At 42.1% G+C, this 23,804-nt stretch overlaps 1 protein-coding gene across 1 annotated transcript; it reads right to left on the bottom strand.

The window, feature by feature from the left end:
* Positions 1 to 28: 28 nt before the first annotated feature.
* LOC137522204 (carcinoembryonic antigen-related cell adhesion molecule 4-like) lies at positions 29 to 20,987 on the bottom strand. The gene is made up of 6 exons (XM_068242236.1): positions 20,816 to 20,987; positions 15,788 to 16,144; positions 10,883 to 11,003; positions 5,607 to 5,659; positions 1,654 to 1,772; positions 29 to 34 (listed from the first exon to the last, which is right to left on the bottom strand). The coding sequence occupies exons 1-6, from the start codon at positions 20,859 to 20,861 to the stop codon at positions 29 to 31; spliced, it is 702 nt and encodes a 233-aa protein (XP_068098337.1). The 5' UTR covers positions 20,862 to 20,987.
* Between the last annotated feature and the right edge of the window lie 2,817 nt (positions 20,988 to 23,804).

Raw genomic sequence — 23,804 nt, 5'->3', positions numbered from 1 at the left:
GTGAACCTCCGGACTAAAAATCTTCTCATCAGCACTGAAAAGCAACAAAGCAATGTGTCCGCATACACTGGCAAAAGTAAGAGTGTGCTAAGGGCCCAACTGAGAGAGCAATGGTTAAAGAGAAAGAAAGCCCATATATACAGCACCACTCATAATTGATTCCAAAAATATAACAATTTTATTTCAAAAACTTCATATAGTATGACATAATGGAGAGTTCAAATATCTTAAAAACAATTAAAAAGACCACATTGTCCTAAAATACCAGCTGCAATGATTCATATACTCTGAACATAAGTTAATGGATACACACACATGTAAATAAATGAAGTAATTCCTGTACAAATATGCCAACTTGGTGGGCTACAAATGAGAGCCCACCAGTGGTAGAACCCGGGTTCAGTACCTGAATTAAAGTGCTCAGTGATAATGACAGTTCATTAATAAAACAAAGTGCTTAGTGCATAACAATATATAATGTAAACCAAAACATGGACTGCATGAAGGACAACTATAATGACAGCAGCAGCCTGATAGATAAAGTGCATAAGAGCAGAGAGTGACAGTGAAAAAAGGGAAGATACTTAGCCCAGGTCGCTAGTGTGAAGAGCAGCTGGAGAAGACTGGGGTCCCCTCAGACATTCCACCAGGTTCACGGGCGTCACCCCGCTTTGACAGGAGGAGAGGACACCATGTTCGTGAACGCCAGTCCGGCGTTTAAATAGAAAGAGGAGGGCGTGTACCGAGCGAGCAGGCGTCATCCGGATATGACGTCACCGCCGCTCGGACGAGACAGAGGAAGGCGGAAGAGACCACGCTGGAGCGCAGCATAGAAAGCCGGAAGGTGAGTAAATAGGGAGTTACCTAGGCAACCAATCACTGGCCATACACGGAAGGAAAATATACCTTAAATTACAACAATGACCTACAATTATAAACTATGAATACATCAATATGCACATGTCTACTAATAACCCAGCAATATGACTCAAATTATATATACAAATGCACATTATACATTTTACATTGAAACAGCAAACGCATCCATATCAAAGCCCCTATTTAAAGAGGCAGATTCATATCTATGTACAAGTCTGTATACTGCCAAAACTGCCACCAAAAGCGGCAGCCAACTGATCTGATTGTATATGTGTTTATATCTGCCAATCGTTTATACATGGACCTTTGTACATGGACCTATGCATGGACTTTGTCATCCTGATGTCCAAATTTGGATATGAACTCGTGGGACTTCATGTGCTTATGGGACCCCATTCCTTTGGCTAATACAGGCCTCCTTATTTGCAATGGACTCTTATTCCGGATTTTTGGACATTTATTCTGGATCCCCCCTGTTTTTCTGTCATTCTGACGCTTTTGGTGGCAGTTTTGGCAGTATACAGACTTGTACATAGATATGAATCTGCCTCTTTAAATAGGGGCTTTGATATGGATGCGTTTGCTGTTTCAATGTAAAATGTATAATGTGCATTTGTATATATAATTTGAGTCATATTGCTGGGTTATTAGTAGACATGTGCATATTGATGTATTCATAGTTTATAATTGTAGGTCATTGTTGTAATTTAAGGTATATTTTCCTTCCGTGTATGGCCAGTGATTGGTTGCCTAGGTAACTCCCTATTTACTCACCTTCCGGCTTTCTATGCTGCGCTCCAGCGTGGTCTCTTCCGCCTTCCTCTGTCTCGTCCGAGGGGCGGTGACGTCATATCCGGATGACGCCCCTTCGCTCGGTACACGCCCTCCTCTTTCTATTTAAACGCCGGACTGGCGTTCACGAACACGGTGTCCTCTCCTCCTGTCAAAGCGGGGTGACGCCCGCGAACCTGGTGGAATGTCTGAGGGGACCCCAGTCTTCTCCAGCTGCTCTTCACACTAGCGACCTGGGCTAAGTATCTTCCCTTTTTTCACTGTCACTCTCTGCTCTTATGCACTTTATCTATCAGGCTGCTGCTGTCATTATAGTTGTCCTTCATGCAGTCCATGTTTTGGTTTACATTATATATTGTTATGCACTAAGCACTTTGTTTTATTAATGAACTGTCATTATCACTGAGCACTTTAATTCAGGTACTGAACCCGGGTTCTACCACTGGTGGGCTCTCATTTGTAGCCCACCAAGTTGGCATATTTGTACAGGAATTACTCCATTTATTTACATGTGTGTGTATCCATTAACATATGTTCAGAGTATAAAATCATTGCAGCTGGTATTTTAGGACAATGTGGTCTTTTTAATTGTTTTTAAGATATTTGAACTCCCCATTATGTCATACTATATGAAGTTTTTGAAATAAAATTGTTATATTTTTGGAATCAATTATGAGTGGTGCTGTATATATGGGCTTTCTTTCTCTTTAACCATTGATCAGCACTGAAAAGGCTTGGTGTTTCTTTAACCGTTTCACAGCATCAGAACTTTGTTTTTCTTACCAAAGCATCATTTTTAGCTGCATTTTTAGCTAAGCTCCGCCCCATCAAAGAAAACTGCCCGGGCTTTTTTTTCCCTGATGCTAAGCATGATGGGATTTCCTATGTTGTTATTCATGTTGCCTAGCAACTGGGAGGGGTGGTCAGCACACAGGACAGTTGGAATTGTGTCTCATGCTCCCTGTCACCTCCTTTCAACCAAAAAGATGGCTGCCCTCATGAAATCAAACATTTGCCTGTTGTAACGATCTGTGGGCGATTTCCAAAGTCAGCGCACGCCACATGCGCCGAAGCAGAAGGAAATTGCCACAGTCACAGAAGCAAAGTACCCAGTATAGATTTGTAGAGGAGAATTCCAACCAGCAGATGGAGCTGTGGAGTACAGAGGGAGAAGTCCTCTGTACAGCCACAGATGCCAGATTGAAATTGTACGATTGAAAAAGACTGGGCAACAAGGTAGCAACTCAGAAGAAAGCAAGAACAGAGACAGACTATGTGAATGTCTCCCAATCTAGTCGCCACCCAGCGACGGTAGACATATCACATCAGAACAGACCAGATTGCTATCAGCAACACAAGATAGAGCAAAGACAGAGCGTGAACTGAGTAAGGAAGGCACAGCAAATAACCACAACCTGAACGCCAAGGAAAATAACAAATGAACTAGCTAAACGCGGTCCCCGCACGATATGCGCAACAGAGACAAGCTCGTTAATGCACGTTAAGTGCAACAGTGGCAAAACGTACCAACCCTGACTAATGAATGAACACGGAGAATGAAAACAAACAGATAACGCGAATGCTTGCTAATCGGTTGCCTCACACCAGACAGCAAGCTTTCGTTCCAGACAAGACAGACAGAAGGAGTAACGAGTACCAACTGCAGCTAAGGTTATACTCCAAGGTTCAGACAAGAGAGGAACGCTTGCTAATCGGTTGCCTCACACCAGACAACAGCAAGCGTTCATTCCAGACAAGACAGACAGAAGGAGTAACCAGTAGCAACCGCAGCTAAGGTTATACTCCAAGTTTCAGACAAGAAAGATCCACCGCCTCTACCGCTAGAGCGAATGCGATCTAAGAACACGACAGAACAATTTACTAACAGCCACCGCTGGCAATAGTACAATCACACAGGCAAGACAAGACAGAATAGGCAGTACAAATTATACACAACCTGACTGCACTAATAGGAATACAAGAAGCACTCCCCAAGAATTAACTACACTAGAATATAGTAACAAAGATGCTGAGGCTCTAAGGTTAGTTTCCCTAATGAGGAACTATGTCGAGCGAGGAATTCTGGGAGGAAATGACATTTATACTAGAAACCTTCAAAGGAAGCAGACAAGCAATTTGCATGACAAGTGGATGCAAATCAGTCAGCCTTGCAAACTGACAGAAAGGCCTCTTTTCCCTGCACTGAACTATGCAAGCTGCATAGGAAACAAAGCAGTTCAGGGAATCAAGGCCAGCAGAGCGGATTGTGACACCTGTTCTTTTAAAACAGGGTGGGTAAGAGATTATATAACCTATTTATTTGAATTCATATAACTAATGTAACTTAATGACAGTATGTTTGTTTAGGCTGAAGTTCCTCTTTAAGACCAAGAAGGAATGAAAACAAGTTAAAACTTGAATGGTGATGCTGGAAGTTATGAATCAGGCTGATACTTTATGGGCATGGGCAAAGCACAGAGCATATTTGCTAATCCTTACTTATCCTTGCTATTTATGACAGATAAATAAGACCTCTTGTGATTTCTCACATGCATATACCTTCTTATAGGTTTTGGGTCTTCCCAAGCTGCTTATGTATTCTGTTATACTGGTCCAAGCCCTATCCTATAGAGCCATAGCAATCCCTTCCATGCACTGATGAGACCCACAAGTCTGAAACAGGCTGTTGGGTTGATGCTGCTCTGTTAAATTTATAAGCGATAGGCTTGCTATACACCAGCAGTTCCGGATGTAAACCTGGCTACAGGGACATAAATAGATAATTTATATATTCAGCAGTGTGCATTGTGGGTAACTACAGTTGCTCACTTAAAGCACAAATACCTTTTTTTTTTTTTGGTTTCTTTTAGTTCCCTATACTTTCCTAGGCCATCCTGAGCTGCTTGGGTACTCTGTTGTACTGGACAGTGAGGATTTTTTTCAGTGAGGATTGTGTGCAGTGGAGGATTTAAGGGCTATTTTCTAGAAAAGAGCACCCTACTTTAGCTGGAGTATGGCTTTTAGTAGGTTTTTGTGATAGTTTATGTCTTCTGCACCTGTCATCTGGTTTTGTAATAAAGACTAGTGTTGATCATAATTTGCTGAATATGATTATGCAAAATGTCACATACATTTTTGCAATTGTGGGCATACGTAATTAGGATTTGTTAATTCAATTGATTTTGCGTAATACATTCCTAATTGTGCGTTATGACGCATCATTTTGTGCAATTTTGTGCTATCGTTACCAAAATTGCTACGTATGTTAAGAAGAATAGTGGGGACAAGTCAAACAATTTTTTTTTCAAAAAAAAACTTGTAGTTTTTGAAAAAAATCAATTTAAAAATGCAAAGGAAAAATATTTTCTAAAAGCCAGAAAAAGCACAGTTGAAAAAAAAAATTTCCTTTGCATTTTTTAAATCGATTTTTTCAAAAATGTCTTTTTGATATTTTTTGCTTTGTTCCCACTATTCTCCTTAACGTCCTTAGCAATGTTGGTGACAATAGCATGTATGGAGGCTTTGCTATAACCTTCTAAAGTCGGCAGGAAATTACACAAATATTATGCAAATTTACAGTTCCTGATTACTTTTACAAACTAAACGAATTAGAATTTTTTTCCTGAAATTTTGCATTACGATTTTGCATCGTAATTGTGAATGAACATGCAAAATTAACATTGTGCAAAATGTGAGCTCACCACTAATAACATTTTTGACTAGGATTCCTTTGATTACTATTGTATATAATAACACAGCCTGCCTGGCCCAGCCCACTATCCATCTGTATAGCTCCAAGTTCCTGTGTAAGTGAAGGAGTGTTTTTTCTTTCTCTTCCATCGACATACTTTTTTCATAATTTCAAAATGCATAGAGTAAATGATAGATAGATATGAAAAAAAAGAAAAAAAACATTAAAAACTTAGTAAACTTGCCTTTTCTTGGTGCGTCTTTATCATTAGTTGTTACGTCAAGACAAATAGTTATCCTGAAAATTAAAAACATAAGTTTGCTTTATTAAAATGTAAAAAAGTATTTGCAATTATTCAGGTTGGAGTGAGCTCCGAGATGTCTCCCAGTGCATCGCTGCAGAAAATTAACAAGGCTTTGAGTTGATAATAATCATTAAAGTGTACCAGAGCTCCTGCAAGTAAAAAGTTGTATACATACCTGCGGCTTCCTCCAGCCCCATAAGCTCGGATGGCTTCCACGCTGCTGTCCTCCGCTGTCTGTAGCTCTAGTACCGTGTCCCGTCACTTCTGCCAGTTCAGGCTAGTCTGCGCAAGAGAAGTGCTGCTGTTCGAGAGATACGCAAAGAGCGCACTTCTCTTACATCAAACTGGCTGCTAGGTAGCTAGGGATGAGCTTGAATTTTTGCCAAAGTAATTTTGCTCATGTGTGCAAAAATTTGACATTTGCACAAAAATTATGGCAAAATGCTAAATTATGGCAAAATAGACATGAGTGTTGCTTATGCGGGTTTCGAGGACAAAGGGTCACTGAATATTTAATTGCATTATGCAATAAAGGTAAAGATAAACATATGCATACTACATGGGGACTGAAAGGGTAAGTGGTCACACTGTACACATGTGTATGTACAGTCCCATTCCTCTGTAAAACTAGACCTTATTTGTTTTTTTTTTTCAAAGTGAGGGTAACAAATTCAAGGGCTTTAAATAACAGTTTCTCTACACTTGAACTTCAGTGGGACTGCAGTGTAACTCTCATTGTATAACAGGCTATAATCTCCAGAGAAACACTTCTGAGTGCAGGGAATGTATAAAAACATAGATAGTCAAGATGGAAGTTCTACAATATACAGTATAAGGGCTGGGGCACACCGAGCGGGTTTTTTGGCGTTTTTGCAACCGCTTGAGGCTGCGGATACGCTTAGTCTACCCACCTCTGATGGTCTACCCACCTCCTACCACACAGTAACTCTCTAAGGAATATTTAACAGCCCCCCCTAGTGTTTCCACCCCTCCCTTTAGATTGTAAGCCTCTGGCAGGGTCCTCCACTCCCTAGTGTAATCTACAGGATCATGTGCTCCTGTCCTATGACAGCCTGTACTTGTATTACTGGGCCTACCTAACCAGCCCATATTGCATGATCATGAATTTTGTACAATTTGTATGTATAACTTTGTTCTATGTGTATAACCCTATGTATGTCATCCTTGTATCATTGTATATATTTATTGTCCAGCGCTGCGGCAATATGTTGGCGCTTTATAAATACAATAAATAATAATAATAATAATAGTCAATGTATCTCAATGGGGTGGTTCACACCAGAACGGGAGACGTTTTGCTGAAACGCATACTCCCGGGGTGAGGCATTTTTTGGATTGCAGAGGCGTTTCTGTCTCCAATGTAAAGTATAGGAAAAACGCAAACCACTCTGAAAAACGGCAGTTCAGAGCGGTTTGCAGGCGGTTTTGTTACAGAAGCTGTTCAGTAACAGCTTTACTGTAACAATATATGAAATCTACTACACCAAAAACACTTCACAAAAACCGCAAAATGCTAGGTGAAACGCTACAGAAAAATAAGAAAAAGCGTTTAAAAATCTGCTAGCATTTTGCGGATCTGCTAGCGGGTTTTGGTGTGCCCCAGGCCTAAAAGGACATAACGCTCTGAACGGGATTGCCTTTAGGGCCTCCCCCGTCACCATGGTGATGAACGGAGTGACTTCAACGACATTGTGACGTCACTGGGACTCCCAATCCACCCCTTAGTGCTGCCTGGCACTGATTGCCAGGCTGCACAGGGGGCCCGGGGGGGGGGGGGTCGTGTTACGCGTCGGGTAGCGGCGGATCGGCGGCCATCGGCGGCGATCGTAAGTCACAAGCAGCTAGCAAAGTGCTAGCTACGTGTTTTAAAAAAAAAATATTAAAATCGGCCCAGCAGGGCCTGAGCGGTGCCCTCCGGCGGTTATGGAGGAGCTGAGCTCGTCCATACTGCCAAGGAGGTTAAATCATGTACAGTCACCTTTTAGATAGATGTGTCCTTTAATTTGAACTGAAATGGGGGTACAGTGTAACATTGGTTGGCAAGCATATTGTGTTCTGTAAACATGCATGTAATCCAAAGCACTCTTATATCAAAACAAATTTCCCCATAAGAATTTCCACAATCCAAAAACAGTTATAGTAAACTAATATAAAATAAAAAATGTAAACAATACTTTCACTATAACTATGTAACGAACGGTGGAGCACAGAGAGGATCTGATTACCGGTGACCTGCAGTATCACTGGAAATACAGATATATACCAGATTATATGTGATCTGCAGTATCACCGATAATCCGATATACCAGCTAACCTCTGTACACCCGAGTAGAGTGTAGTGTTTGGTGTAACAGTAACACTAAGAGGACTAGGCCTCAGAGCAGTAAGGAGTACTGCACGGATTCCTTCCGAAGACCTGAACTCTCCAAGGCGGGAGGAGTCAAGCTGACAGTAGGAAGGATATCTGAGAGTGACACTCTGGAGGAAGTGTCACTAACAGGACGGGGAACCGCCTCTAATAGTAAGGTCGGTTCTCGAGGTCGGACAAGCCAGGTCGTAAACACACGGACAGATAAAGTACAGATTCAGAAGGCAGAGGCGGAGTCTAAGGTACAGGCAGGGTTCGGCAACAGGGTATCAGAAATATCGAAGTACAAAGTCAGGAGGCAGAAGCAGAGTCTAAGAACGAGCCGGGGTTCGGCAACAGAGTATCAGAATGGCAGGGTACAAGATCAGAGTTCAGGAGGATAGTCAGGCAGGTTAAAGGACATAACAGATAATCACAATCAAACTAGTACTTTAGCTATCAACAGAATCTAGCTAAGTGTAGGATTACAGCTCCAACTGGTCCACACTTAAGGATCTGACTAAGGGTCTGAGTGCTTCCACGTTGTGTTCGCAACGCCAGACAACCAGCAACTGAACGGCCAGCAGTATATATGCACAGGCATCTCTCCAGCACCACCCTAAGTGCTGGACCAATGAGGATTGGAGCCAGAGTCAGCTGACCAGCCTGGTCAGCTGACTCATTTCTGGCTCTCATATAAACTCTGCCTGAGTGCGTGCGCGCGTCACTCTAAAGCTAGAGGGACTACGTGTCCCAGCCACACCAGCACCGCTCTGCGGTGTCTCCGACGTGGGGCCATGCGCGCTAACTGCCGTGTCCAATGCGGCGGTTTCTCCGCGCTCCGCCATGCCTTGCACGGAGACAGCCGCCTCACATTGAGAGGAGGCGGCTGCCTCTCCGTGCTCTGCCACACCATGCGCGGAAAGAGCCGCCTCCCGCTGACTCATGGCGGCAGCTCTTCCGCGCTTCTTCACAAACTAATAGATTCATTGCCATCTGTTGGCTCGCCAAAACCTTTTTTTTTGTGTGTGGCTTTATCTAGTGACAGTTACTTTTGAGGATTAGATGGAAATGTGAAATGTGCACAGTATCTAAATTCAGATTAAGCACAATCCTGCAGTACCAAAGGGAGAAGACCTATCGGCTCAGTTGTGATGACGCGACACATGTATACTTTTTTTTTACTTGTATATCAAGGCGTTTGTGACGCCTGGCGACGCCCAGTCGGCCAAAACGTGATTGCGGTCGGTTAGCGACACAAATCGTTAAACCAAGATTTGATGTGTAGTATCCCTCTGCCTAGGAACAGCTGGGGGATTTGTCTTAGCTGAGTAAAAGCCTGGGGGGAGGTGTTAATTAGCTTGGACATATTCCCTGTGGAAGGCAGAATAACCTGGAGGCATTAACTCCCCTTTCTGTTCTGGGAACCAAGGGACACCTAGATGTTAATTAGCCAGCAAAGAGCCCACTCTGCCTTTTGGGAAAAGACAGGATGAGCTCACAGCAGGGGGCTATTCAAAAACCTGCTTTGCCCTAGACTGGCCGGAGCCATATAGGCAGAATAAGAAAGCATGGAGTTTAGGATTTTGAGCATGTTTAAGCAATACCGTTCAGGTGAGAAATGTGAAAGTTATATCATTCTGCTGGTCCGGATCTTGTGAGTATTTTGATATTAAATTTGGGCCACTGGCATAACCAGAACTCTGGGAATTCCACCGTTTTTTAACCGGGCATGCAAACATGCCCAAGTTTGATATCATATTAATCGGTAGGTTCTGGGGATCGAGAATATGTAATTATTATTTGTGTGCCGGCCGCGCAGGTCTGTCTAGAGAAGTGTCAGGGTTATGAGGGCTTGTGGAGGCCCCTGCCCCAGATGTGATTACCATAGTCCGGCCTGAGGGCCGACTCTGGAAGCCTGCCTCTGAACTCAGCTCCATTAAAAGTGAATGAGCTGCCCGGGCAAATTTTCCTCCATTTTCCATCTTCATGAACACACGGCCACCGTGAGGAACAAGTGGTGGCCATCTTGCCGGAACTGAACAAAGGACATCCTCCATGTTGTGTGGATTTTAAATCTTGCTGAACTTTGAATTCATCTCTGGAACAAAGAACTTTGCGAACTTGAAACCGTTTTGCTTGGACTTGATGATTTTCCCACAAAAGGACATATTTCCACAAACCCTAAGTATTTTCTCCCTTCTTTTATTTTTCATACTGGCTATTACTGTTTTAATAATTGTTGATTTTAATAATTGTCTGTATATATTCATTATTTATCTTGCTTTCAATAAACCGACGCTATCGTCAGTTGTTGTTCTAGCTACCCTATTTTCAGCACACACAGAACTGATCCCGGGTCTCTGAAGAGACGCTACTATTGGTTGTTTTGGCTAGACAGAATACAGCGTGTTTTAACCGTTTTTATTCGCAGGATCAGTCAGGCAGTCGGGTCCACGGGCCCCTACCCGTGGTGGTGGCAGTTATACCCTGAATCGTGTGTGAGTTGTAATTACCCGTATCTCACAGGCTCCCTTCTGGTTTGTCTGCGGCTAATTCTTAACGGTTCCTGTGCATTGACTGCGACCAGAGTTCGCACGATCTGTGCGCTGGCACCGTTTAAAAGGCCAATTGCGGTCTGACCACTAAGGGCTCCTTGATATACAAGCGTTGCTTGTATATCAAGTCAAATTTTCATAAATATTTTTGTTTGTATTGCAAATCGCTCTTAAACCAAGTTACTCTCAATCCAAGGTTTTAGTGTATATGATTTGACTTTAAATGGGGTCTACTATGGTACCTTCAATTGTGTGTGGAATGTCATTACCTGTGCTAACTATATACTTACTTTTGTCTCTGTCTGCGCAGGACAAGAAAAGAAATGAAGACAGCAACAAGGGCAAACAATAGTACAGCTCCAATCCCAAGTCCAATGATTGTTCCTACATCGCTTCCACTAGGTTCAGTTTCTAAGGAAATAAAAATGTTGACAATCAGTAATGCCTTACGTTACTGTTTTATATATATTTAGCGCTGTCATATTCCACAGTGTTTTACAGAGTGCTTGTCAGATCACTAACTGTCCCTCAAAGTCTAGTCTAAGGCCATTTTTGGGGGGAATCCATAAACTCACCTGTGGGTTTTTGGGATGTGGGACAAAAACAGGATGTTTGGAGGAAACCCACTGAAACACAAAAAGAACATACATTCTCAAGCTCAGTAATGTCCTTATCAAGGTGTAATCGGTGGAGATAGGTACCCAAAAAATATAAATTAGCTAAAGAACAGTTTATAAAGGAGAGGTATTGTTGCCTTACCTCTCCCATAAATGCTAAAATATCCAATATGGCTCAATATCAATTCAAGAGTTAATTGCACACAGTAGAGACAAGAGTTAATTGCACACAGTGGGGACTTGGACAGGCTCTTCTCACTAAATACAGACGGGGTAAGGTGGAGCTGTTAAGGCCTCAAATATTTAGGGGGGGGAGTAGAGGAGCTATGTTTACTGTACTGTTTATTATTGTGGTAGGGAGGACATGCTCTGGCCATACTTAGGGGGGAGGGAGGCTGCATTTTTTACAGGGTGGGCAATAAAGATGGCCTGCCCTGAACAGTTCGCCAGTGGACAGTTCCTGACTGTTCGCGTTTGAAAATAAATTGCATTCGCATTTTACATTATTAAACCATTTCCCGCACTCAGTACAAGAACACTTAGCATCGATTTTCTCATAAAACTATAAGGCCTATTTGAAAAAAATGTTTTCCTCTTGTTCACACTGTCCTCCTTCACATACCCTAAAAATTTGGTGTTTCTAGCACTTAATTGTTATTGACTTTAATGGCCACCAGTTTCAGTGTTCTGACTCCTGAGCAGGCATGCTCGAATGTACCAAATTTTGATTCGGGTACATTGGAATTTGGGTCCGGTGAAAATTCGGATTCAGATTCGGTTGTGATCGCCGAAATTTGGTTCGGATTCAAATTTGGTTCGCGGTCGGTGAGAAAATTCAGGTAAAAATTTGTGTTCGGGAATTCAGATTTTTTTTTTTTATTTATTTTAAAAAAAATCTCCTCCTCTCCCCCCCCCTCCTATTGTGATATACCTTGAATCAACATGGCTATCTGGGGTTCTCTTCAGACAACTGTTGAACAAAAAATGCAAGGCCATCCCTGGGTTGGCTTCTACCACCAGCCTTTCAGTTAACAGCCAAACACACTAACCAACTGCACCACAGAGAATGTGCGCACAGCTACTGCTACACTTTCTTTTACAGGGCTATGGAAACCGTTTTGCCCATGCGATAAAGCGAGGTGCAAAAATGAAATCATGCCTAGCAGAGGATGGTTTTGAGCCCAGCTCAAGTGGGCCCAACACACTTCCACTGCACCACTTTGCACTAGAGAGAGATGAATCTACATGGCTATCTAGGGTTCTTTTCGGACAACTGTTGAACAAAAAAGGCAAGGCCGTCCCTGGGTGGGCTTGAACCACCAACCTTTAAGTTAACAGCCAAACACACTAACCAACTGCACCACAGAGAATGTGCACACAGTTGCTGTTGAATGATTTTATGGGGATGTATGCGTGTCTTTTTGAGGGAGGAAGTAAGTCTGCTTCAAGAAGTTTAACACCACTTTTTCCTACAACGAAGCATTCTTTATGTGGCAGCAGAGTAGTGCAGCAGAAGTGTGCTGGGTCTATGGCTAAAAGTATTAAAGGCAGAGGCTCAACAAGACAGTCAGGCAATGTGCATTGTTAAAAATGAAATGAACATGTCAGCCTCCATATCACTCTTGCTTCAGTTGCCCTTTAAGACAACCTAAACTCCCCTATCTAGAAAACTACCTAAAATATTGTGCACAGTATAACTAGTGCAGCCAATGTTTCTTTAAATCCAGTAGGTAGCCACATCATAAACTGAACTTGTTTAATTTATTTTTTGTTTACACAGTTTATAGACAGTAAATTGATAAACAAAAATTCTTCACTGCATTTTTTTTAAATCACCACTTTACATAATCTCACAAGTGTCTACACTTTTCTTCAACGTACTGTACTTACACTTCCTGATACCACAAGCCAAAAACTCCCAGCTTACCTCAGGATAAAAAGTTTCCAACCAAAACACCCACACAAAAACCTATTGTTTGCAGCCAAGCTCTGAGTAAAGCCACACAGGTCCTAGCCCAGAGGACAGAAATAAAGAGCTCCTGTCTTTGCGGAACATATTCATATCAACCACAAATAGTTGGCATGGCAACCATATTCACGTGACGAGTTGTTGATAAAGATGCCCACAGGAGAACACACAAATAAATGCACTGAGGAAAAGGAAAAAGGATCGGATTTACAACCAATATATCACAAAAAACAGTTACATAAAGTAGTTACAGTAAAACGTAAAAAAATTACACTTTTATTATAATACTTCTATACACATAGACCTTGTAGTTTTTGAGAAAATCAATTTTTGAAAATGTCAGTTTCCCGCTTTTAAAACATCTTTGAATTTTTAAAATTGATTTTCTCAAAAACTAAAAAGTCTTTAACCTCCCTGGCGGTAAGCCCGTGCTGAGCACGGGCTATGCCGCGCAGGAGGATTTCTCAGGCCCTGTTGGGCCGATTTGCACACTTTTTTTTTTTGCAACACGCAGCTAGCACTTTGCTGGCTGCGTGTGCACTCTGATCGCCACCGCTCCGCGCCGATTAGCCGCCGCCACTCGCCGCGCCGGGGCCCCCTTCCCCAGACCCCGTGCGCTGCCTGGCCAATCAGTGCCAGGCAGCGCTGAGGGGTTGATCGGGACTCCCAATGACGTCACGACGTCGGTGACGTCATGCCGCCATGGTGACGGGGGAAGCCCTCCAGGAAATCCCGTTCTCTGAACGGGATTTCCTGATCGGAGATCGCCGGAGGCGATCGAAGAGGGCGGGGGGATGCCGCTGCACAGCGGCCCTGGGCTCGGTACATGATTTAAAAAAAAACAAAAAAAAACTGCTCTGCTGCCCCCTGGCAGTTTTTAATAGACCGCCATATTTATTTCCTTTTAACCAATAACAGTTGCCTGGCAGCCCTGCTGGTCTATTTCTCTGCAGTAGTATCTGAATAACACCAGAAACAAGCATGCAGCTAGTCTTGTCAGATCTGACTTTAAAGTCTGAAACACCTGATCTGCTGCATGCTTGTTCAGGGGCTATGGCTGATAGTATTACAGGCAGAGGATCAGCAGGACTGCCAGGCAACTGGTATTGATTAAAAGGAAATAAATATGGCAGCCTCCGTATACCTCTTACTTCAGTTCCCCTTTAAGAACATTTTTCCCCTTGTTACCCCTGTTCTTCTTAAATTTAAATCTCCAGCAAATTTGGTGAATATAGCATGTAGGGGGCTTTGTCATATTTATACAGTCGAAGCATGTGTTTGTCAAGTTTACACATACCGAATGTGAATAGCCATATTCGAGTCTAATATTTCAACAACACGAATCCGAACACCAACAATACTCTTTAGCCAACAATTTCCAAATATTAGCCCACGCACTTTACATTTCCCCATTCCCCTTCCCCAGTTACCAGGGCTGGATTTCTGTAAGGGCAACAAATTCCCGGGTCTTGGGCGGCTGCAGCCCAATGGGGCACCTGAACATGAAAGAGGGGCTGCTATATATGAAAGAGGAGGCTGAAAATGGGGAGGAACACATGAAAAAAGGAAAACTGTTGCCTAAGGGAACTGTTCATGAAAGAGGGGGGCTGTGCTTCTGCACATAAGAGAAGCCACAACATACTTGGCCTTGGGGAACAAAATTATAAATCCGGCCTTGCCAGTCAGCCTAAAGTAATTCCATATAGCAGAGAGACACATCCTCAGCTGACAGATCAATCACTCTTTCCTCTGCGAATCTCTGAAGGAGTTATGAATTAAAGCAGCAGGTATGTTCTGATTCTTTATTTTCCAAAAGTTAATATATGTACTGTATATACCATCTCTCTACACAGTGGAAGAAAACTACAGCTGTGCTCTGATGTCTCTCTATAAGAGGCCATCTCCATCATCTTTGCGTTGCCAAGCTCCTGGCCCGTGCATTGGAGCAGCTGACTGGCGGTGAGTCCAACTCCTTCAGCCCCCCCATGTGAAAGAGACCTTACAGTCCATGATGTATCCAAAGCTACTTTCTCACGGGAGTGATGCAGGAAGAAGGACCCAGAAACATCTTCCAATGACGAGTGCTGCTGATCCATCTTCCTACGGCCAACATCACGCAAAGCTACACAAGATTGTTTGATGGGCCCAAACGGGAAGTCAAGTGATCGCATTACTTTGTGCGGAGTCACAGGGGATCTTAAAGATCCGATTCACTGTGATGGTCATTATCGTCCCGCAACGCTAAAAGACATTTGTGTGATCGTGTGGCTGTACCCATATCGCAAGATCGCGGAAACAATCGCTCAAAAAAACCCTGGTTGTCGGAAAAATCATTGGGGAAATCACGTGGTGGGTACAGGCCTTTAGAAGATGCTGCATTCAGATCCTCTGAGCATGACAAAAAGCCAGTAATATCACTGGCAAGAGGAAAGTAAAGACGCCTTACCCTGGCTAGTAGTGTAACCAACCTTTACTGAATCAGGCCATATTATGATAACATTCTCTATTTCTCTGCCGGCCCAGCTCTATTGTCTATTGAATGATGAATGCAGCAAAATGTAAAAATATGTAGTTACAGAAAATGTATGACTTCTTGATACATCACTCACCTTCACCATACACTTTCAGGTATACACAAGTTTGGACTTGCGGTCCTTTTGTCAGTATGTAATTTCCCTCATCTGTTTTCTCCAGGTTGAAGATCAGCAGTGATCCATTGGGGAAAGGTCTGATCCTTTCATGGTTCTTCAGTCCACTGTCATGTAGAGTGGCAGGATTAAAAGGAATATTAAGGATTTTATTGTCTTTTGACGCATCTTCTCCTTTATACCAGACTAAGGTCTGATTGTTCGTGGGAATCCCAGTAACCCGGAGAGTGACGGATCCCTGGATCACTGAATGCTGAGGGATCAGCTGAATACTGAAGTTCTGTCCGCTGGCCACACCCATCCACACACTGAGGAGAGCTGCAGGAGAGAGATAGAGGTGAAAGCTCTATAGATAGGGAAAGGAGAAAAAACACAGGAAAATGGGAGCTAGCCGATCTAGACTAGCATACTATACTAATGTAGAGTGGAGACTTAGTTGTAACTTCATTTATGAATACTCACAACTCTAAGTTGCTTAACCAAAGCAATCACCTTTAAAAGTATATGGGGGAAATGCCATCCACACTCGGCCTTGGTATTCTAAGAGGTTGTGGCTCCAAAAATTAACTAAAAATATAAAATTTTAACCTCCAAACAAGTGAGAAACAACAACTGGAGTCAAGTTGAGATGGGGGGAGTGGTGCACACCATAGGGCATAGCCCATATGTTCCTGAGTGCTCAGACTAAAGGTGCCCATTAACTGTACAAGATCAAATTGTATAGAAAATTTGCCGTTTATGAAGGCAATTGATAAGCAACAATTCTTTGGTCAATTGCTAAAATTGATCCAAAAGTTGGATTTTATGATTGAATTTGAAGAAAAAAATCTTTCAGTAAATGTGAACAATCGATAATTGCCTTCCAATTAGTTACGATCGTTCACATTGCATCGAAAGTTTATTTAGTGAAAAATGGTACCGTTAATGGCCACCTTAATGGTAACTGGACAATCAATAGATCAATAAGGTAAATGGTCAGAACTCCAATCAATTTATCATCTTTATTGATGCATAATAAAAACATCCAACAAAATACCAAAACAAATGTGCACACAGGGAGAAAGTTAGAGGTGCTCTCCTGGGTGTCTGGAAATGTTGGATGAGTTTAATATGCAGCAAGAAAGATGATAGATTGATTGGAGTGATAACCATTTACCTTATAAACAACAACTGAAGGTGCCCCCCAAAAAGTTATTTAATAATTGTGCTATTGGAATAAACATACAAATTTTTCAGTTTACTTCCTGAAGGCAAGCCTTGGCCTCGTTTTAAACATCAAAATGGTGTGTTTGAACTCTCAGATATAGTAACCGCTACCAAAGTAATACTCTGCGTCTCTGCATGCATCAATCATAAAGAAAATTTTAGTAAAACTCTGCAAAAATGTTATCTTACGCCTAGAAAAAATGTGCAAATGAAACTTTTGCCTATTTTATTAGATTATCTTCATATGAATTTTTGAGGTTTGAGCTACATGTCGGTTTTTATTTTCTTACTTTTCATTTTGCATTTTAAAATCCCTCCCAGAAAACAAAACACAAATGTTGCAGATATTATGTGTCATTTTTCCTGCTGACTTATTGCTAAATGGCTACTGGCTACTGATTTGATTGTGGCCATCTGTAATTGTTTCTAAAGGTACACATACACTCGCTGGAGTTGTTATTGATATACAGCAGATTTAATCACTGTGATTGAATCTGCTGTGAAATCGTTAACACAAATGTTGACCGTTTGACTGATTTCCACCTGACATAGGCCAAATTTGCAAATATGCATTAACACATTTTTTAAACAAAAGCATGTGCCCTGCTATGCATATTGGTATAGGAGTCATTTGGTCATCTTATCTCTCAACTTATGCATACCTCCAATCTTTTTTAAATGATAAGGTGGGATAAGGAGAGAAACCTTAAAGACATGGTCTTTCCACACCCCAGACATGCCCTTGTGATATTTCTTTGCCTAAACCCCAGTCATGCCCTTGTGACACGCCCCTGCCACACCCCAATCAGGCTCTTGTGACATGCCCCTACCACAGCCCAGTCATGCTCTTGTAATATGCCTTTACCACACCCCACTCCTGCTCTTATGACCATGCCCCTACCACACCCCAGTCACACCTCTGGGATACGCCTCTATGACACCTCTAAACACTCATCCAACAAATAATGTATGGGTAAGAGACATATTTTCATAATTCTAAAAACACGAGTCCTTTCATAATCAATGTAAAGGTAGGAAATACAGCTTAAAGTCACAGAAACACATTTATAGTCATAGAGAGGTGCATATATTAAAACATCTTATCTGTTCATCACTCCTGAAAGAGGGACAAATAAGGAAGAAAGAGGGACAGAGGAAATTGATTCCCAAAGAGGGACTGGCCCGTGTGCAATTCACATTTCCTCCCTATTTTTCTCCCAGGAGGCCGCAATAGCAGCATAGGGGGCGATATACAGGCTGGGAACGCGAAGAATCACTCGCGTTCCCATGCCTGTCGGCCGGTGACTGCCAAACCGGAAGTGTTCGCCGGCGGGTCCTGGACCATCGGAGTGGAGCTGCGAGTGCACCGATCGGCTGCAGGGGGCTGAGGGAAGCCCCAGGTGAGTAAATCTCATTTTTTTCTAAAAGTTGGTGAAAAATTACAATCAAAATTATCTTGAGTAATTTTTTGCTTGCTAGTGGTTAAAAGGCATTCTATGACAAGGTGTGAAAATATTACTCTAGGAGAAAATGCGGGAGAAAAAGTGAATTGCATATGGGCCTTTGTCAATATATTGTATTTGAAACCACCAGCAAGCAAGAAAATAGTAAATATAACTTTCACCCTCATTCACAGTGGGACGTTGGAGCTGCGTTATACACACTTATAACGCAGCTTACCTCACTGCAATGCTAATCCTATGGGACGTTCACAGTGCGACGTTAGCATCGCTTTGTAACATGCAGCGTTATGGTAACGTTCTGCTTGCATTGCCTTACCTCTAAATGCACACGTTACCAGGTACAGGAAAGCATACTTTTCATTGCCTGTATGCTTTACTGTACCTACTGTATGCGTCAATAACGCAGCGTTAATGTGCGTTACCACTTTGTTTTGCGTTGCTTTGTAATTCTGCGCTGTGACTTTAACCTGTAAAGGACCGTCTCACGCCGCGCAGTGGCAGCCCTAGGACCGCATAACACCAATTGGCGTGCAGCGTGCCAATCTCTGCAGCTCCGCTCTGTCATCAGTCTCCCAGTGGCGATCGCTGCCAGGAGACTGTTGGATGGCGCAACCGCCGTCTTTTTACTATGTACAGCGCTGCGATCTATGAGGGTGACACAGCTGTCCCCCTGGGTGGCAGGAAAGCGATCCTGAAGCCTATGACAGCTGATCACGCTGATTGGCTGGGGAAGGGGGGGGGGGAAGCTGGGGAAAGAAAACATTTAAAAAAAACAACACAATTAAATATTTATAATAAAATAAACAAACATCCTGGGAGCAATCATAGCCCACCGACAGAAAGCTCTATTGGTGGGCAAAAAAAAAACGGGGGGGGGGGATCACTTGTGTGCTGAGTTGAACAGCAAAGCCTTAAAGCTGCTGTGGCCTAATTAGGAAAAATAGGTTGGTCACTAGAGAAATGTACGGTAAGCCCAGGGTCCTCAACAGGTCAACATTGCATTACAATGCAACGCCCCACTGTGAATGAGGCATGATAGTACCCTTTGCGTCTACTTTTTGATATTTTTTCAATTGCAAAGTACTGAAAAGGTATTTAAAAGAGAGAATGAAAAATTATCTCTTAGGAGAAAACTTGGGAGAAAAAAAGGGAATTGCAAATGGGCCACTGTCTCTCTTAGAAGGGGGCAGTTGCGCAGTTGGGAGCTATGATGCAATAAAAAGCTATTTTGATGGGTACACAGATATACAGTGACTTTTTAAGACCACCACAAGCTAAAATTGATATTCTAGAGCAGAAATTAAAATGTAATGTTTAAAGAAATGATTAAAATGCCCTCTCCATGTAGTGAGCTGGAAAGGGGGTCCTTTGCACCTTCTATTATTGTCTACAAAGCTACAGGATTATTACTGAAGAGTAAGGGCCCCACATGCTGTGCCACAAGCTTCTGTGTGCTGAGAGTCATAAGTACTATAATAACCTAGAAAATATGAAAAATACAATAACCTATGACATGTCAAATACTCTTTTCATTATGCTTAAACTCAAGTGTGGTACTTATTATTCTTTAACCTCCTTGGCGGTCTGATTCTTTCCAGATTTTAGGGTCTAAAAGCGGTGCAATTTTTTTTCACTCTTTCAGACCCTAAAACCTGAAAAAAATCATTCTGGCAGGGAGATCTGCAGCAAAATTAAAAAAAAATTACCTTCCTGGGCTCCTGGGCTGCAGTTTTCTCTTTGCCCACAAGATGGCGCTAATATACATATAAACGAACCTCTATATTTCTCTAATATAGAGAAGTTCGTTTTCAATATTAGCCCCGCCCCCGATGACGTCACGCTGCCACCACCGCTCTGCTGCTGCCACCACGGCAGCGCTGCTCCAACTGGCTGCCGGGTCCCCGGAAGAATAGCGGGGACATGGGGGATCCCGGCGGCCAGGGAAAGACCCCACACTGCTGGGGAGAGAGGCTGGAGTCCCGCTGCGCAGCGAGATCGCGCGCGGGACTCCACAACTGCAGGTAAAGCTCTGCAATGCCTACCCCGACCTGAGCTCGGGATCACCGATAGCAGCTGCTTTTTTCTACCCCGAGCTCAGGTCGGGAAAACCGGCAAGGAGGTTAACCACATGGTATATTTATATGTAATGCATTTCGTTGGAGGAAATGGTTGAAATCCCTTTATTGTAAACTGAAGGCAACATGTTAGGAGGACAGTTCAAGCATGCCCTGCTAAAGTGAACAAACAATTGCCAACTCAAATATTTGGATCTGTATTCAGAACTAGTTGCTGGATAGAGATAGCTATTTATGGTGCTTACCTATTACAATAACAGTAGGGATAATCCAATTTTGTTTGTAAACCATTTCTTCAGTCTCTAAGCTCAGCCAGAAAATGTGAAGCTAAATATTCTTCACTGTAGTCCTGGTATTTCCCTTTATTCTCACAATGGCCTCATAGGTTCCGTTGTTGTTTCCTCTCCTTCTCCGTGTCTTACCTGTGTCTGTGTGACTCAGTATTTGGGAGTTACAGATGAGGAAGTTAATACAATTCTCCGCAGACAGCTATTACTCTGTACAAAGCTGCATTCTGCTCAAACCACTTCCTAGAGCAAAACCTCATCAAATATGTGGCCTGCACAGCTGTTCTTTATTGTTTTTTTGCTAGGTGTTTCTGTAAGCCTCTTTAACTCTTAAAGCGGAATATAACATTAGACATTGGAAATGTATTAAAGCGGAATATAACCCTGCATTTCAACTTTGCTCTAAAACATTATTTACAGCATATTATATGCAACCAGCAATTTTTTTTTTACTAGACCAGCATTGGAAGGGTTACACACAGAGCTTTAAAGTTCCGTGGAGAGAAATGCTGCCGCAGCCGAAGTTTAGCTAGATACATTTAAGTAAACACAATGTAACAAGTGAGGAATTTGATTCTCTCTCTCTGTGTCCGGGAGCTCCTGCACAGTCAGAGTGTGCGTCACATTCCACACTTGTTACATTGTGTTTACTTAAATGTATCTATCTAAACTTCGGCTGCGGCAGCATTTCTCTCCACAGAACTTTAAAGCTCTGTATGTAACCCTTCCAATGCTGGTCTAGTAAAAAAAAAAATGCTGGTTGTATGTAATATGCTGTAAATAATGTTTTAGAGCAAAGTTGAAATGCAGGGTTATATTCCGCTTTAATACATTTCCAATGTCTAATTTCAGAAAGAGTTCATATGACAGTAAAGTGACATTATAGTGTGATGGATGTGAAGACACACTGCCAACTCCCATGTATTTATGGCCCCAAAGCTGAACAACTTTTTTTTTTGTTTAGCAAAGGTAATTTTATTAAAATTCACTTAAAGCAAACCTGAACTGAAAATGAAAAGTCAAAATAAACATACAGACTTACCTCCCATGTGGTCTACTCCTAAATCTCTAAATTCTCCGTCCTCCATTTTAAAAATGGTGATTACTCTGTTATCCAGCTTCTGGGTAAGTATACTGTCAAACTGTAATGTCGCCCACTTACTTGAGCCATAGGAAAACATGCACATTACCTTGCTCATCAGTTGCACTTTCAGTTATAACTGACAGCAAATTATATATAACTCACAGTAATTGATATATTTCAGCTCTGACAAAATCTTGTCAGGACTGTTGTTAGAAATAAAATCAAGCTTCTGATAGGAACTGATGGTGAGGTAAGTAATATTCATTTGCAGGTTCATCGTGTGTTAATTTAAAATACTTTTACTTAATTCAGGTTCCATTTAAGGTGTCCTAAGACTGCTTAGTAATAGATGCTATTTTTTTAATTTTTTTATGGAAAGCTACCATCAGAAGCAGTCACCCCTATCCAGCCACCATGTTAAAGACAAAAAGCCCTATTTATACACCAGAGGTGAACCTTTAGATAGCAACAAACTGCAGATTAGCTAGGGTAAACAAGGTGACAAAGTTTATTGACTTACCCCACTGTTTTCGCTAATGCTGGTAGAAATGCAATTCATTTCTGTTAAATGGAAGAAGGAGGTCTAACTAAATTATACAGCAATCCCTTTACCAGAACATGGCTCCAGGATTCCTGCTCTTGTCTTTTATTAGAAAACAGTGATGAGTGGCTAGTAGAAAATCCAATAGGGTGATCAACCAACCTTTGCTTGTTTTATCATTTTGTGTTAACATCTTTTTATTTAAGTTATATATCATATAAACCGAGAAATAAATATGTGAAATAACTGTTGAGTAGTAAACAGTAAGTTATAAGCAACACAGTAGTGGAAATCATAACTCGTGTGAATAACATTAATTACAGGAATTGGTTATCCATCTACAATCCTAAACCAATTTAAGTTACAACTTCAGGAGTGGACTTGCCCAATTCTAATCAGAATAAAGGGTCAAGAAAAGAAAACAGAATAACCTTAACTGAATAGGCCCACTAGAGCCTCTGTCTGTTACATTTCTTTGGTAGAGGAGGTAAGCTAAAAACATTTGCCATTAGCAGTCGGTGAAGCATTGGGAAAAGAGTGATTTTGTGCTACTCAAGGCATTTTACTCCAGGTTATGTAAACAATTTATGTCAAATCCAATGTGTAACATCTTTACCTTCCAGCGGCAGGTCCTAGGGCATCTCCGGCGTGGTCCGGGCGAGCGCCGGGACTTCTGCGCTGGAGTCCTCTGGCAGGTCTTGCGTGCTGTCATCCTTGGACGGTATCCCCGGCATCTCTTCGGCAGTGAGTCAGGGCGCACACATGCATAGTTCGGCCAGATGCATGCGCACGAGTCAGAGCGGCCTTTACAGGCTGAAGAGGCACATCTGATGTGATGTCATCAGCTGACATCACCTGGGGAGTGGTTTTGCGAATTGCCTGTTGGTATTTAAGGCCAGACTCCTCCTGCCCCCCAAAAGTCCCTGAGCAGGCCTGAGGGGGGCGGATTTGTTTTTTTTTGCAGGGGGGCCTGGGGATTTGTAGGTACGCCCCTGCACAGGTCATTTACAAATAGGTGCACAGCTGTTGGTTCACATCATTTTTCATAATGAATGCAATATACAGTATTAGACTTGCATCCGTTGTTATAATATTAAGTGATGAGTGAAAATGCCGATATTCTTTTTGCATTTATTTTCACAAAAGTGAGTAGTCATCAGCTAATTATGATTACTCAAAAGTACAATTTATTTGGAAATTCAATCCATTTTGCTTAATCCATTTATAATTTTGCGTAATTCTTTGCTGACTTACATGCTATTGACACCAAAATTGCTACATATTTTAAAAGAAGGGTGAAACACAGTAAAAAAAAAATCTTT

This window comes from Hyperolius riggenbachi, chromosome 6, assembly GCF_040937935.1.
Source record: "Hyperolius riggenbachi isolate aHypRig1 chromosome 6, aHypRig1.pri, whole genome shotgun sequence".
Classification (NCBI taxonomy): Eukaryota; Metazoa; Chordata; class Amphibia; order Anura; family Hyperoliidae; genus Hyperolius; species Hyperolius riggenbachi.
This window is presented reverse-complemented; position numbering and strand designations above follow the sequence as displayed.

What these genes read in the sequence shown, in the direction of transcription:
- LOC137522204 (XM_068242236.1), bottom strand. Translation starts at nt 20,861, where the DNA reads ATGGTTTACAAACAAAATTGGATTATCCCTACTGTTATTGTAATAG. An exon ending in CCCTACTGTTATTGTAATAG is followed by an intron (nt 16,145 to 20,815) that starts GTAAGCACCATA and finishes TCTCTCCTGCAG; the next exon opens with CTCTCCTCAGTGTGTGGATG. An exon ending in CCTGAAAGTGTATGGTGAAG is followed by an intron (nt 11,004 to 15,787) that starts GTGAGTGATGTA and finishes TTATTTCCTTAG; the next exon opens with AAACTGAACCTAGTGGAAGC.